General features: G+C 40.4%; 1 protein-coding gene across 2 annotated transcripts in view; it reads left to right on the top strand.

Annotated features, from left to right (window-relative positions):
* Window positions 1–16601, top strand: part of LOC132378331 (chloride channel protein 2-like) — a 506358-nt gene that overhangs the window by 242893 nt on the left and 246864 nt on the right. For both annotated transcript variants that reach the window (XM_059945154.1, XM_059945148.1), the window contains exon 5: window positions 4542–4675. In XM_059945154.1, the coding sequence (XP_059801137.1) occupies window positions 4542–4675 (134 nt within the window). The remainder of the gene's footprint in view (window positions 1–4541; window positions 4676–16601) is intronic.

Below are 16601 nucleotides of genomic sequence, written 5' to 3'. Positions count from 1 at the left end.
GCTCGTTCCAAGAACTCACTACCCTCTGTGTATAGAAGCTGCCTCCCAGCTCGCTTTTAAACCTCTTGCCTCTTAATTCTGTACTTTCTAGTTTTGAACCTGCAGACCCTGGGGAGAAGACTATGACTGTCTATCTTATCTATATCCCTCATGATTTTATAGACTTCTGAAACTTTGTAGCAAGTGACATTATTAGAAATCTGCTGGTGTGTGAACACTTTCAAAAACTTTTGTTAGACAGTGTAAAGAGGATTCGTGTCTTACAGCTTTGACAAGACCCAGAGGAAATGTCAAACTACCAAACTGAAGCTGCCAGCAGAAATGGACAAGGCAAACTGAGTCTGGGGATTGTTTTTATCAAAGGAAAGGAAAATATATGATATTCATCTGTTACTTTCATGGCTCATTCAGGTTGACTCATTGGAACACAAGCAAGAGAATTCCTTCTTCAATCATATAGGGTATTAGCAATTTCACTCGTGTGGTTTGCAGTTTTGATTTCAAAGATGTACACACTGGAATGGTGCAACACACGTCAGTTGATTGTTTGCTTGGAGGACTAGTGTGTGAGCGCAGCTGACCATGCTTACTGAATTTAGAAGAGAACTAATCTCACTGCAATGTTCACAATTTTCAAAGGTTATGTGCTGAGAGGCTGCATTCTCAGGAATTCAGAACTTATTTTGGAATCACATTTAAAGTAATTTAACTTATTTAACTCATTTAAGATGAGGAAAATGCAGGATGAGGATTCTCAGTCTATTGAGCATGTTTAGGAATTTAGGCAGGTTTAACAGCAGCTATTTAAACCACTTGGTTCTTCATCCAACTGCCACAACCCTAATCACTGGGATTTAGCAACACTATGATTACTGTACAAAAGTGGACTTTGTATTCTTTGTACTAGTTGTGTTCTTCCTTGAAAAAATTGTGTTTAAGCTTTTTTTTTCATGAATGCTACTTATTTGAAATGCTGCTGAAAGTAAGATTTTCAACATACTTAAGCCATAAGATATAGGAACAAAATTAGGCCATTCAGCTCCATTGAGTCTGCTTTGCCACTCGATAATGACCAATTCATTTTCCCCTCAAATCTATTATCCTGTCTTTTCCCCATAACCTTTGACATATGCCTATGTGTGCATATGCCAATCATCTCAAAAGCATGAATGCAACAAAGAGATATCAGAATACTGAATCATGATGCAAACATGAGGGACAAGCTCTATTCGTGCTTCCAGTGCAGTGAAACAACGTTGCATATTATATCTTGATGCGTTCTGTCCTATTGTTTAAACATAGCAAGATTGGCACTCCTAAAAAAACTGAAATGGTAAATCTAAATACTAATATCCATAATCATCTGTCAATATTCCATATTTTGGCTTGTTCTTTGCTAAATTTTCAGCACCAAGATCATTTTTCAGAATACCCTTGATCTGAGAGATATTGTTCTATGTGTAAGTTAACAAGGAACCAACTCAAAAGGTTCAAGAATCTTTAGAAGGTTTGAACCTATGAAAATCTTTTATTTTTGAGGAAATATTCTCAAAATTTGTTCATGTTTTTGTGCGGCTATTTAATGACGTGAGGAATTATTAGACTTTTTTATAATTGGGTGCCCATTGATAACATATTATCAACCGATGAGTTGAAGACAAGGCGAAGAAGACAGGAAGCACAAATAGATCAGAAAACAGACTATTTAAACAGTAAATAATAAGTTATGATCAAAACTATGTTTGGATATTATGTAAGGCATGGTTCACAGATGATACCTAAAATGAGTGGTATTGTAGACAATGAAGAAGGTTATTAAAAATTACAAAGAGCTTTTGTTGAGCTGAGTAAGTGGGCTGAGGAATGGTAAATGGAGTTTAATTCGGATAAATGACAAGTGTTGCATTTTGGAAAGTCAAATCCAGGCCAGACTTTCACAGTGATTGGCAGGACTCTGGGGTGTGTTGCAGTATAAGTATATTGCTCACTAAAAGAAGAGTCACAGTTAGATAGGGTGGTGAAGCAGGACTTGGCATTCTGCCCTTCATAAGTCAAAAGTTAGGTGATGGTGAAGTTGCTGGTGAGGATGCAGTTGGAGTATTGTGTTCAGTTTTGGTTGTTCTGCTATTGGAAAGGTTTATTAAATCAGAAAAATGCAGGAAAGATTTACAAAGATGTTGCCAGGACTTGAGGGACTATAGAGAGAAGCTGGACAGGTTTGGACTTTATTCCTTAGAGCATAGGAGACAGAGACGTGATTTTATAGAGGTAACTAAAATCATGAGGGATATGTGTTGGGAGAATTCACTCAGTACTTTTCCCAGGGTTAGGGAATAAGGAACTAGAAGGCATAGATTTAAACTAAGAGGGGAAAGGTTTAATAGGAACTTGAGGGGCAATTTTTTTTTAAACAAAGGGTGGCACATAATTGGAATCTGCTGCAGAGGATGTGTTTGAAGCATCTACAATAATAAATCTTAAAATATTATTTGGACAGGTACATGGATTGGAGAGGTTTAAAATGTTACAGGCCAAATGCTGACATATGGGACAAACTACTGCCACATCACCAAAAAAAACAAAATAATTTCTCCAGATAAAAATGCAGTGAACAATGGACAATTACAATTTGCATGTGTGAATTTGGCCCACCTCTTGTGGCAGGCTAGGTACCGGACTTTCTTGGCAGGAAAATTACTCCATCACCTTCGCTTATTGGGAATAGTACCATCATTATTTACAAACTTTTATATTAAGAAACAGCTTAAAAAGCCCAAAACAATTTTAAAATCTTACCTTTCAATATGTATTGAGTATCTATATCTCTACTCATTGTAACTCTTGCGTGTACAGTACTGGATCTCTTGGTATGACAAAATGGTCTCATGTTGTATTCTGTCTGGGCTTTAGACTGGCTTGTACCCTTCTCCTGTAATTCTAACTTCCATTGTTAGAAGTATTTACAAACAGCGTTGGTCTTCAATAACTCGTCTGTATCCACTGTGTTTGGCCTTTTTTTTTTGCTTTGCAAGAACATTATTTCACAAGAATGAGAGCAGACTTTATAAATAATTATCAGCCATTAACTACCTCTACGTTGCAATACAGTTCTTGTTTTTTTTTAGAAAAAAACGAAATGCTGGTGTTCAGCCACTTTAGCTTGCAGCTTGATTATCTGAATGTAGTCAAGTATTCATCATATTGATTTGTTGAACAAATGTAAAGATTTGGTGACTACAAATACATGATGTTTCACATGTCAGTCAATATTTAAATACTGACACAGTAGTCAGGATGGTTAATGTGTGTCTCTCGAGAGCTGGATGCTGGACTTTAACTTTGTTGAGTTTTGTGGGACCTGCATCTTTAAAATCTTAAATTGTGTTGGGGAAACATACAAATTGCTGGAGGAAATTAGCAGGTCCATGGAGAGGAGTGAACAGTCAACATTTCGGGCTTAGTCCCTGCATTAGGACTGGAAAGGAAGGGAGAAGAAGCAAGAGTAAGGTGGTGGGTGGAAGGGAAGGAGTATAAGCTGGAGGTGATCGGTGGGCAGGGAAGGGAGGATTGTTTATTAATTTCCATTGATGCTCTCTGACCTGTTAGGTTCCTCATGCATTTTGTGTGTGTTACTCTAGATTTCCAGCATCTGCAGAATCTCTTGTGTTTGTGTCAGGGAATGAGTGCTTGGATATAAAATAGTAGCTGATTTAATAGACTAGTCACCAATGCCTCTGAGATTTGAATAGACCCTGGCAGATGTGGCATCTGAGCTTGAGTGATGAACTGAATATTGAAATTGGGGAAAAAAAAGTAATTCCCTGTCAGCAGTAAAGGTGAATCGATCAGAGTGTACTAAAATGTGGTCTTGTTCACTGAGATGTTTAGAGATAGAATAGGCACAGCTTGTATATGTAGCGCCAGAAATTCTTCTGTGGTTGACTGCTTCATCAGTTATGATGTAAGGAAAGGATTATAAATGACAACATCACCAACAACTTCAATATCCACATCACATAAACAAATGAGTTTTAAACATTTGTCGCAAATCTCGGTGTTACACATTTTCCATGGTGGTGATGGTATGGTGATGGTGGTGGTGTGGGGGGGGGGGGGGTACGGTAATGCCAATGTTGCATTTCTCCTCCTCTAATCTGCACGTTTTGGGTTTCTTGTGTGTTTTGTTTGCAATAGACTGAACTCTAAAATGGGGGAAAGAGATGGAGCAGATAAATAACTAACATCAAATAATGTTGTGAGCATTGTCATGTACTGCATCATGTCTTGTCACTGTGGGGAACCATTACAGTAGTTCATTCACAAGCAATGGGATTTGCATTCTTTTGGTCTTCCTTCATGGCCTGAAGCAATAATGTTTGTACTAATACTATTTAAAGTCAGCATTATCAATGGTAGTCTTCTGTTGTAGTAAGCATTGTTTCATTAATCTCTTACTTTTAAAATATATTCATTATTGATTAAATTGCAGACCATTCTCCTGGGTCCTATCTGAACACAAAATGCTTGTTCTCTTCTCACAGGTTCTGGGATACCAGAGATGAAGACGATCCTACGTGGAGTGGTGTTAAAAGAATACCTCACCTTCAAAACTTTTGTAGCAAAAGTGATTGGCTTAACTTGTGCATTAGGAAGTGGAATGCCATTAGGTAAAGAGGTAAGTGCTTTGAAAACGACCAGTCACGTTCTGGGATTTTTTCTTTTTTTGACAAAATAAATGATTCAAGCAGTTAAAATAAAATTGGGGCCAACATTGGGATCGCTACTTTGTCAATGATTTCGATAGTGGAATTGATCCCTTTGTGGCACAGTTTGTGGATGATATGAAGATAGATGGATGGGTAGGTAGTGCTGAAGAAGCAATGCGATTGCAGCAGGACTTAGACAAATTGGAAGATTGGGCAAAAAAGTGTCAGATGGAATACATTGTTGGGAAATGTATGTTAATGTGTTTTGATGAAAGGAACAACAGTGCAGACTGTTATCTAAATGGGGAGAAGATTCAAACATCAGGTGCAAATGGACTTGGGAATCCTCGTGCAAGACTCCCAAAAGGTTAATTTACAGGATGAGTCTGTGGTAAAGAAGGAAAATGCAACATTGGCATTTATTTCAAGGGGAGTAGAATATAAAAACAAGGTGATAATGCTGAGGCTTTATAAGACACTAGTCTGGCCACATTTGGAGTTATGTCAACAGTTTTGGGCCCCATATCTCAGAAAAGATGATGTCATCATTGGAGAGAGTTCAGAGGAGGTTCATGAGGATGATTCCAGGAATGAAGGGGTTAACGTATGAGAAGCATTTAGCAGCTTTGGGCCTGTACTCACTGAGTTCAGAAGAATGCGGGTGGGGGGGAGGTGGAATCTCATTGACACCTACTGAATGTTGAAACAGCTAGATGAGATGGCTGTGGTGAGGATGTTTCTTCTAGTGGGATATGCAGAACTAGAGGGCACAGCCTCAAAATTTCGGATGACCTTTCAGAACAGAGGAAAGGAGGAATTTATTTTAGCCTATGAGTGGTGAGTCTGTGGAATGCTGCGCCACACACTGCTGTGAAGGCTAAGTCCGTGGGTATATTTAAAGCAGGAGTTGATAGATTCCTGATTGGTGGGGCATCAAGAGATACGGTGAGAGGGCAGGTGTATGGGGTTGAATAGGATCTGGGATCAGCCATGATGAAATAGTGGAATGGACTTAATGGGCTGAATGGCCTAATTGTGCTGCTATGTCTTTATGTCCTGAGGTCTTAGAGTATCCTAGGAGTATTTCAAACTCCTTTTAAATAAAGTGGAAATCTATAGCCACCTACAATAGAAAATTTGTCAACAGTTTCATCCATAGCTGCTTTTAAGCTAAACCTAGGCAGTGTTGAAATGGAAGAGTGGAAGGAATGGAAAGTGGAAGAAGGATTATACAGGTAGACTTCCTCAGTTGATTTGTGATTTACTTCTGTTACTCTGAAGCTCAAGTTCTTGTGAAAACTGCTACAAAATTGCTCCTGTGTAGAAATTGAAATTGGAGTAGGGGGTGGTTGCACTCTACTGTCCATTTTACAAATGGTGCCAGAAAAATTCAGGCTATCATGGGAGTTTTCCTGAACACAATGTAGACACTGTAAGAGGAGGTTTTTAGTCCAGCATAAAGGGGTGGGTAGCTCTAGGGAGTGAGCACTGCTCAAGTCCTGTTTGCTGTTTCAAATAGGCTCTGTCTGAACAAGCTGCAATTTCATCCTGTCATTAAAACGGAGTTGATGCTAACTGTTGAGAGTTCCACTGCAAATCTCTTTCCCAGGGGTTTGGTGTTGAGTGTGGCTGACTAGCACTTGTATGTGTTGAGTTAGTCAGTAAAATTTGATACCAAAGCTCCCCCAGTCTGTCCAATAAAGGTTGTTACCTTTCAATCAGGAATCTGATAGTTCTAATATCCTCTCTGTAACAGGACAGCCAATCACCATGTGAGATGGATAAATCTCTGGAAAAAGGCACATTATCAGTAGTGAAGGTTATTGCTAATGTATTTTACATTCACTGTGCCTCATTGCTACTGCAGCTTCTTATCATTGCTGCACTGCTTAGAAGATAACTCCTCTATAATCATCCTCCTTTCCTTTCTGCTATGGTCCACTCTCCTCTCCCATCTGATTCCTTTTGTTCCAACCGTTTGCTTTTCCTGACCACCTAGCTTCACCTATCACCTTCTAACTATCTTCCTTCCCCTCTCCCGCCTTTATATTCTGACATCTTTCCCCCTTCCTTTCCAGTACTGAAGAAGGGTCTCGGCCCGAAACATTGACTGTTTATTCATTTCTGTGGATGCTACCTGGCCTGTTAGGTTCCTCCACCATTTTGTGCGTTGTTCTGGATTTCTAGAATTTGCAGAATTTATCGTGTTTAATTTTAATGTCTCTTCCCCAGTGGTGGTACAATTTTGTCCAGGAGTTTTGTTTTAACTTTGGGACTGAACTATTGGAATATTCCGACATACTCAGCTCTGTTAACTCTAACTGATACTGGACCTAGCCACAGGGAGAGCAAGGCGGCTGTGAAAAGTGAAGAGGTGCAGGGTTTTGAGCAAAGTCTGCTCATCACCCTGCTGCACCAGAAGGGAGGACACTCCAGAGTGCAAATCCAGATCCGGCAGGAGGGAGCCCGAGTGGAGGTTAAAGGGTGATGGCACGGTGCGGTGTAGGCAGACCTGGGAGGTAAACGGTAGGCTGAAGCTCAGGCCGGGGAGCGTGGCTCAGTCAGACTTTAAAGGGAAAAAGCAGGTGTGGATCTGAAAGGGAAAGGACGGGCAGAAGTTCTGGCTATTCTGAAACAGACGGCAGGGTGGAGATGACACAGACCTGAAAAGGCAGTGGCCCAGGAGCAGGAATGGATCATAAAGCAGGGATGGATGGATCAGTGCCTCTTCCTGATTCTTGGAGGTTTCATCAATCCTCCTGGATGTTCCTCATTTTTTTTGTCAAGCTGCATGTATGCATGGGTAATGATGAGATTTAAACACCAATCCTTTCAAATTGAACAAGAGAAAGTGGCTAAATTTATTGTGGGCCTGTTTTTTCAAGTAACTACTGATCCTCGAAATAGATTGTTTAGCATGTTTTCTTTTGTTTAAATTACAAAAATCAGAACATCTAAAGTAAAGGGAGGGGAGAAGGAGGATTAGGAAGAGTGGTACTATAACCTTCCAGTGATCTTGGACTTGCCTCTAGCCGTTGGCTCTTTCTTAGATGCTCCATTTATGGTCTGCACTCTGGAGTGGGATAAGGTGAGGCAGCTGACCTGGCCCTTGCTGATTTGTTGCTGCGACAAGTTGTGTGACATCTTGTCTGCCAAGAGAAGCAATGTTAATGAGTATTACACAATGTGCATGGAGGCTTAGTCAGAATCATAGAACCACACAGAACAGAAATGGGCTCTTTCTCTCACCTCGTCCATATCAACTATGATGACAGGCCGTACTCATAGTTTAGTGCATTTGAGACAGAAATTGACAGATATTTGGATGCTAATGATGTGATGGTATTGAGTTTGCTGATGGCAAATTTCTAAACTCAAACGAAGACCTTAAGCCCTATCAGAGGCAAATAGCCGCGAGCAGCCTCGCTAACAGGAGATTATACTGTAACTAACAAATCTTCGAAGACTAGTTTACTTCACTGTTTAGCTGCCAATACCTACTATTTATGTGGTGGGTTGGCTCACCCTATCAAGGAGAAGATACTAATAGCCAAGAAAATAGTTGAAAACACAGTTCATTTATTTTTAGTGTTACACATCTGAATTCAAGAAACACTCTTAAAACACATTTAAAACTCTCAGAGGATTTATATCTTAAACACTTGCAAATCATAACACATTTCTTATACACAAAGCATTAAGCACAAAGCATAAATGACTTCCAAAACATAGGCAGAGTTCCTTTAAACTAAAAAGAATTCCTAGAGAGTTGCAGATGAGCAAGTTGTCTGTTGTAGAAAGCAAAGCTGGAGGAATGAGATCTCATTCATTCCATGCTTCCTTCTTACTCCTTGATGGTCCTTACCCCATTCCTAATAAGATTGAACTGCTCTTTACATTTATACCATTTTCTTCTCCACTTGGATGACTTCAGATGCATGCATTTCAGATATCCTTTTAACACATGGTCTAAAAGCCTCTTTTGGAGACATAGACTTCAGCTTAATGTTCACAGTTCACAATTAATGCTGTAAATGGTGTAAAGCTAACTTCCTTGAGTGCATAAACTTCCCAACTTAAAAACACAACAGTTAATGATGTGCTAAATGTCCATCTAAATTATCCGCAAGCCTCCCTGAACTAGGCAACTTAAAGTAAGCTTGTCTGAAAACAACCCATTGTCTTGTACTATACCTCGAGCAAGATTAAAGCAGGTGCAGTGACTAGCATCTGCTTTTTCACAAACTGACCTTCTGCATTTATACAGAGTTTGTTGTGAAGCTGTTCTACAGCAAACGCTCTTTTAACTTCAAGCTGATTTCTGCTTTTTATTTACATTCTAAGCACTGAAGACTGACTCCCATTTTATGACCAGAAGCGAAGCAAACTGTTAGTTGGAGGTTTATTGGCATCTGATTTTGATCTTACAGGTGGCAGCTGCTTGTGTTTAGAAAGCTTAGCAAGCACGGAATCTCCTGCCTCTTGTAATCCGTCACAAAAGAATCAAAAGATGCTGGTTTAATACAATAAGGTGGTGTTGAGGTTAAAGAAATAATCAGCCTTGATTTTATTGAATGGTAGTACACAAGAACATTGGAGTAAGGTACTTGAGCCTGTCCTGTCATCCACTCTGATCATGACTGGTCTATCCTGGCCTCAATTTCTCTTCTATTCCAGTTCCCCATTAATCTCAATTTTCAGCCTTTCTCCGCTGGATTTTTAAAACTTTCCAGACTGTTGGTCTACCACCAGCTCTTGCTGCTTTCTATGCCCTACTTTCCAATTTATCCTTAATCACCTTTGTCAACCAGCTGTGGAGTTGAATGACTTCTGCTTCGATTTACTATGTTTTGATAATGTGTCTATCATGGTTGAAAAGCTGTCGGCATGTATAATCGGTAAAATATGGATGTGAGTCTAGCGTTATAAGTGAATCTGTAGAGCCATATTGGGGCGTGTGAATGTTTGGTCGTTCCCTTGGTGGACCTACATTGTGGGTTGTAGTGCAATGAGCAGTGTCTGAGGTTTTGGCTGTAGAGAGTGGACTGTGCCATTTGATGAAGTCATGACCAATCATGAGCATATATACAAGGTCAATGAAACACTGCATTCATAGCAACACACACAAATGCTGGAGGAGCTCAGCAGGTTAGGCAGCATCTATGAAAATGAATGAACAGTCAATGTTTCGATCCAAGATCCTACTTCAGGACTGAAAAGGAAGGAGGAGAAGTGAGAATAAAAGTGGGGGGGTAGGGGAGAGGAGAGGAGGGAGGAGGATAGCTAGAGGGTGATAGGTGAAGCCAGGTGAGTAGGAAAGATAAAGGACTGGAGAAGGAGGAATCTGATAGGAGAGGAGAGTAGACCATTGGAAAAAGGGAAGGAGGAGTTGCATTGCGGTCTTCTCCTTTTATTTATCTGATTTAGGTTTCTGGACAGCACCCTGAAACCCCTACAAACAAACATCATTCCAACTTGTGGACGAAGATCTCCCATGGCCGAAAACTGTGGAGCTTTCTCTGTAAAGCATTGTGTTCTGCTTGCAGTGTGTTATAATCACTTTCAGAATGACTTCCAGCACCTACTACAGGCACAGTAGATGTTCCCTTTAGGAGGTCTTGGTTGGCCTTGAGCTATGCAAGATACCTTAAACAATACTCAGAAAGCTATGCCCAGTAATGATGTAGCAAAGAAATCAACAGCTGGCTGGTAGCATAGCGGCATCAGTGCCGGACTTTGGAGCAAAGGCTCCCGAGTTCGAATCCAGCCGGCCCCCTTGCAAGCTTTCCATCCGTGCTGGGTTGAGCACTCGACCTCATAAAAATAAGAAAGCCATCACGACGGCGTCCCAGTGACTCCACCGGGACTTGAGAGCTTTAAAGCAGGGCTCAGCTGAACACTCACAAATGTATGATTGGCATGCAGTGTGCCAAACAGACCCTGGTTAGTCACACCTCACAATTCCAGAATTCCTTTCTCAGTTTATCAAGTTTTGGCTGCAAAATAGAATTCCCATAATGATTGACTCTTCGGTGTTTTAAAATTGCTTTGGGTTGAGATTATTTACTACCTGCCTTACACGTTGGAATATTTGTGAAAGGCTACTCAGCAGCTATTTAGCACTGAGAATTTCTGCCACCAGTACAAGTGTTGCAAGAATTTTATTTGGAGCCAATGGATTTCTGAGAAATTAGCAATAACAAAGCTATATTTAGTCTACTAATAAGGACACGGCATTGCTTCAGTGATTAAATTTACCAGCAATTACTCCTCGCTAACAACTGATTCAGCCAGTGTAGGAATGTCGACAAAAATCAACACGAGTGTAATTACTTCTAACGTACTTTCTTTTTACCCCACAAACAAATGACGACATTGTATATATATCAGAACCCCACCCCCCCCGCCCCCAACACATAATAATGTACAACATAACACGTAACATACACGGCGAACTTAACCCTTAACAGTCTGGGCAAATGAAACTAAGGAGCCCCTACGATGGCTTAGAAAATTTATTATGTTCTGGAGAGAGGAACTTTATAATATTTCAACTTGATAGAAAAGTGTTGGAAATTATCATCAGTCAATCAAATAATGAAAGAATGGTTTTAATTTTACATCCAAATACATTGTTTGCACAGCCTATCTCTACAGTAGGAGATTGTGTGGCTGCACTTATTGATGGCTTTAGTTTCCTGAATCAACACCATTCAGAAATTGCAATGCCATTTATAGTTTTTGACATAAGTAAATAACATATGCAGAAACTCTTAATAAACTGCTTTCTAACAATTTTATTCCACTTTATATTTCATTCTAACTGGTTGCATCACTATCTAGTATGGAAGAGTCACTGCACAAGATCATAAAAGCTGCAGAAAGTTGCAAATTTAGCCAACTTCTTCTCCTTTGCCATTCAGCCCATGAATACTACCTCACTACTTTTTCATTTTAATTTTTGCTCCAATTGTTTAATAAATATAAAATATTTTTCTATTATTATGTATTGCATTGTACTGCTGCTGCAAAGACAGCAAATTTCACAACACAAGTCGGTGATATTAAACCTGATTCTGGTGTTCAATATGATTGTTGATACCTTCATAATTCCTAACTTGTTGAAGTAGTGATGTCATTTCATTTTCACTCCTGGCCATTTCTGGCATCTCCAAGCCTGAATGCTTGATACCGCAGAGAGCAAAACAGTTCTGAATTTCTGCTTATTTCTCACCAACTATCAGTGACAAAAAAATCACGGCTTTTTGAACATAAACACACGCAACTGATGCTATTTTAAAACCGATCGCTGTAAGGACGGTATAGTGTCTTAACAGCCACTCAAGTGAATGTGACTCACACTAGTTAGAAATTGTTCACCAACAGTCTCCTACCCCAATTAAGTGGTATAGTGTCCTAAATAAATGAATAGAATCCCCACTGTTTTCTCAATTTAGTGTTTCCTCTTTAAGAATTGTTCCAAATTACCTGATGCCCCGATTATCCAATGGTCCAGTTAACCAGAATTCACTGTGTTTGAAATGATTATGTCAGTACTGACAGCCTGCAAGCATTTGATATTGTATAAAATAGAGTTAGGAACTGGAGGTGCCTGTTAAATATCCATCTGCTTTTCAAATAGCAAATGACTCACTGTTTTCTAAATAAGTTTTTTAATATCGAGGAGGGTAAATAATCTGATATGTAAAATGAAGTAGCAAGACCTTGGAACAGCAAGCATAGAGTTTACCAGCGTTATGTGCTGGCCTAACCTTGAGGGTTTGTTCAGGTAGATATTTGTACGAATGTATCACTTGGACTAGGCTTATTGGGTTGTAACAAAGTTAGAATGATCAATATAAAGTGCATCAGTCATTCTAGTTGGCTCCCCACCTCCACTCTTACCCCTGTCATTGCACTACACTGTAAACACTTTAAACTGCTTTTTATACTGCAAAGACATGCTGGTATTTATCCATTTGTGCACATTTTATTTCATAGCTATACTTTAATCTCTAACTTTATATTGTTCTTTATTCTTTATAATTGTTGAAAGTTGTGTTTGCATGTTGCACCCTGACCAACACAACGCCATGAGTTCCTAATATGTGTAATTGCATATGGTGCATCAAGTTGATCCTTAATTCTTGATGTTTAAAGAACCTTCAAGCATGCATCCATATATATGGTCACCTATTTCTCCAGCTGCCTTCCTTTTAATGTTCTGTCTAATACCACAAAGTGACATAAAGGAAACTTCCACAGATTAAAAATTCATGATTAGTCCAAAAGTTAGCAAACAAGAAGCTTAGATGTTGACTCATCGTGAGGATTTTGTGAATTCCAATATCTGGATTGTAGCAGTTTTAAGGAATGCGTAGTGTTTTAATTGCAGCCTAAACCTGCAGTTTTGAGATGTCACTATTATAAATGTTATTCTACACAACTAAAAGATTGTCTGTGCTCTGTTTGAATTGCAAGCTAAAACTACCTTGTACTCGGTTGATGTTTGTTTATGAAATCACATTTAATGCTGCACAGTTTTGCTGCGGAGATGCGTGATGGATGTTTGGAGCTATTATTAGCATGATGGTTTCATTCCTACTGGTCTGCTTGCCATTGTTCATCAATACAAATGCCAATGAGCCAGAACAGTTCCTCAATCAATTGTTGCAATATTTCTCTAGAAGCTAAAGTATTTCAATGCTCATGTCAAAATGACTACAGTAACTCTAAGCATATGAAGCTTGGCCAGAAGCACAAAAGCTGCCCCATCTTTCTGGAAAATACCGGAAATGCTATTAAATTAAAAACAAGAGCAGTTCTTTGGTATTTTCATATGTACATGATGTAGTTCAATACTATATGCGCTTTAAAGCATCTATACCATAGAAAAATGTTCCGATGCAGAAGCCAAATAAACCAAGTACTAAATGTAGAGACAAAGAGTGATTTGTTAAAATATTGTTCAAAGAAGTGGGGTTTCAAAGAATGAAGCAGAGGGATAGAATATGCAGGGAGACTTTGTGAAGAATGCCAGCATAAAGAATTCAGACGCTAAAGACATCCTTTGTTTGTAGTGGGAAGGAGAAAGATGTTTGATAAGTGATTTAGGAACCTATATCAGGAAATTTAGAATTAAACCAAAAAAAACAAGGAAGCCACCAGGAATGGGTCTTGGATCTGTGGTCTTTATGATGATACCCACTATAATTTGCCATTTGCTTCAAAACCACAGCAATCTCACTGGCTCCAAGCTCGGCCTTGGATTATCTCAGAAGTAGTAATACCTACGCCAGGCTGCTGTTTATTGATTGCAGCTCAGCATTCAAAACAATCCTACTAACCAACAAATCCTGCAACCCCTGGGCCTCTACCTCTCTCTGCAACTGGATCCTTGACTTCCTCACCGGAAGACCTCAGTCTGTGCAGATCAGAAATAACAGCTCCTCCTTTCTGACAGTCAACGGAGGTGTGGCTTGAGGACATGTGCTTAGCCCTCACTACACACTACCCTCTCTACCCTCACTACGCACACCATTGTGTGGCTAGTCACAGCTCAAATGCCATCTGCCTCTTGGATAAATACTTGTTTTCACTCCCAGCCGGCACTGATTGCTTGGGTCTGGTCTAAACTATACAAAGGCATCAACGCACTTTCCTTCTGTGCAGTGTCCCACCAGCACTGTGCTATTGCCAGCTGCAGTCGCAGCTCAGTCCAATTATATAGCTGATGGGTACTCTACTTATTATTTTCAACATTCTCCTGCTCAGTTCCTTGAGTTTGCTGCCCTGGCACTGAGATTTCATCCTTCAACAAATTTCCACAGCCAAGCTCAGCTACCCGAAAAATATTCAGCTTGAGTGTAATGAAGATGTTTATGTCCAGGCCATGCTCGGATTCCCCAATGCTGCTGGGTTTGTATGTTCTCTCCATAAGCATCACAGCTCCAAATCAATTAACCTTCAACCTTCAGCTCCTCTGCCTGAGTTGTATGTTTAGTATTCACGACTGGGATTCCCTGTGGTAGGTCCTGGCCAATGAGATGAAGAGCATCAGTAACAAAGATGGCAGATAGGGTGGGGGCAACGATGTAGGCCCGTTTGACTCCAGTCTTGACAGTGAAGGGTTCAGATTCTTCAGCACTGTTGCTGTGTACTGTGGCTGACATGCCATCATGCAGTAACCTCAGTTTTCATTAGTACTTGTCAGGGCAGTTATGCCTTGATAGTATACGCCGGAGATCTTGGTGGTCTACTGTGTCAAATGCCGTTGTCAACCCTTTGAAAGCCAGGTACAAGGGTTGCCTTTGTTCATGGCATTTCTTTCCTGTAATTGGAGTGCTGTGACGATCATGCCTGCGGTGCCTCTGGATCGGCAGAAACCACACCGTGATTCAGGGAGTACTTCAAATAGTGCAAGAAGTTGTTTGGCAAGGATACGTGCAAGAATTTTGCCTGCTGGTGACAGGAGGGATATACCTATGTAATTGCCACAGTCTGCATTGTCTTGCTTTTTGTATATGGTCACTGTTGGAGCATCCCTGAACTCTGAGGGTAATTGTTTATTTTCCTAGACTTCCAGGAGCAGAGCTTGTATGTGCTGTAGGCGTGCTGGTTCACCTTTCTTGAGGATCTCTGCTGGGATCCTGTAAGAACCAGGGGCTTTGTTGCTTTTCAGGTTCCTGATGGCATCGTGGACCTCTTTCACAGAGAGAGGCTCTCCCATGACTTCTCTCACAGGTTCCAATCAGATATAGAATGGACAGCAGGCTTTTCGGCCTCAGCGGATTCAAGGCCAGGAACAAAGTCAGTGCCACCACTGTCATGAAGCTTCAGTATGTGGATAACAACACCATCACAACAGACTCTAAAAAAATCCTCTAATGTGTAATGAATGTCTTTGCCAAGGCATATAGAGCCCTAGGTCTTGTTTAGAACATTTAAAAAAAAGACAGGTCCTGTATCAGCCACTGGCAAACCAGCCATTTATCCAGCCCTCCATAGAAGTTGCTGCTTTCGCCCATGAAAATGTAGACCACTTCCCTTACCTAAGCAGCATTCTCTCCTCAAAAGCAGACATTAACTCGGGGATTAACCACCCCCTGAATAGTGCTAGAGGAGCCTATGCAAGTTTAAGATAAAGAGCAACACAGACAAAATGCTGGTGGAACACAGCAGGCCAGGCAGCACCTATAGGAAGAAGCACTGTCGACGTTTCGGGCCAAGACCCTTCCTCTTTGAAGGTCACGATGTTCAGGTCCAAATAAAGCTTTTGGTCTTTGAAGCAGGTGTCCTTCCTACTTTACTGTACAGAGCTGAAAAATGGATCACCTACACTAGGTACCTGGAAGAACACCACCAAAGAACCTTATAAAAGATTTTGAGAGTCAGCTGGAAGGACAGACCCACTAACACCAGCATACTGGAAGAGGTTAACATGAACAGCATCTTTACTACGATAAAGCTACACCAATTCCGATGGATAGGTCATGTCATCCGGATGCCTAACTCACATCTTAGGTGGTGATCATAATGTGATAGAATTCGCCCTACTGTTTGAGAAGGAGAAGGTAAAGTCAGTTCTATCAGTATTACAGTTGAGTGAAGGGAACTACAGAGGCATGAGAGAGAGGAGGAGGAAGGGGACACTAGCAGAGATGACAGCAGAACAGCAATGGCTGGAGTTTCTGAGGGCAATTTGGAAGGTGCAGGATAGGAACATCCCAAAAAATGAACTAGTATTCTATAAGGAGGATGAGGCAACCATGGCTGACAAGGGAAGTCAAAGACAGCATAAAAGGAAAAGTGACAGCATATAATAGAGCAAAAATTTGTGGGAAGTTAGAGGATCAGGAAACTTTTAAAAACCATTAGAAGGCAACTAAAAATGTG

Source organism: Hypanus sabinus, chromosome 2 (assembly GCF_030144855.1).
Source record: "Hypanus sabinus isolate sHypSab1 chromosome 2, sHypSab1.hap1, whole genome shotgun sequence".
NCBI classification, from domain to species: Eukaryota; Metazoa; Chordata; class Chondrichthyes; order Myliobatiformes; family Dasyatidae; genus Hypanus; species Hypanus sabinus.
The sequence above is the reverse complement of the archived record's forward strand: the minus strand, read 5'-3'. Positions and strand labels throughout refer to the sequence as shown.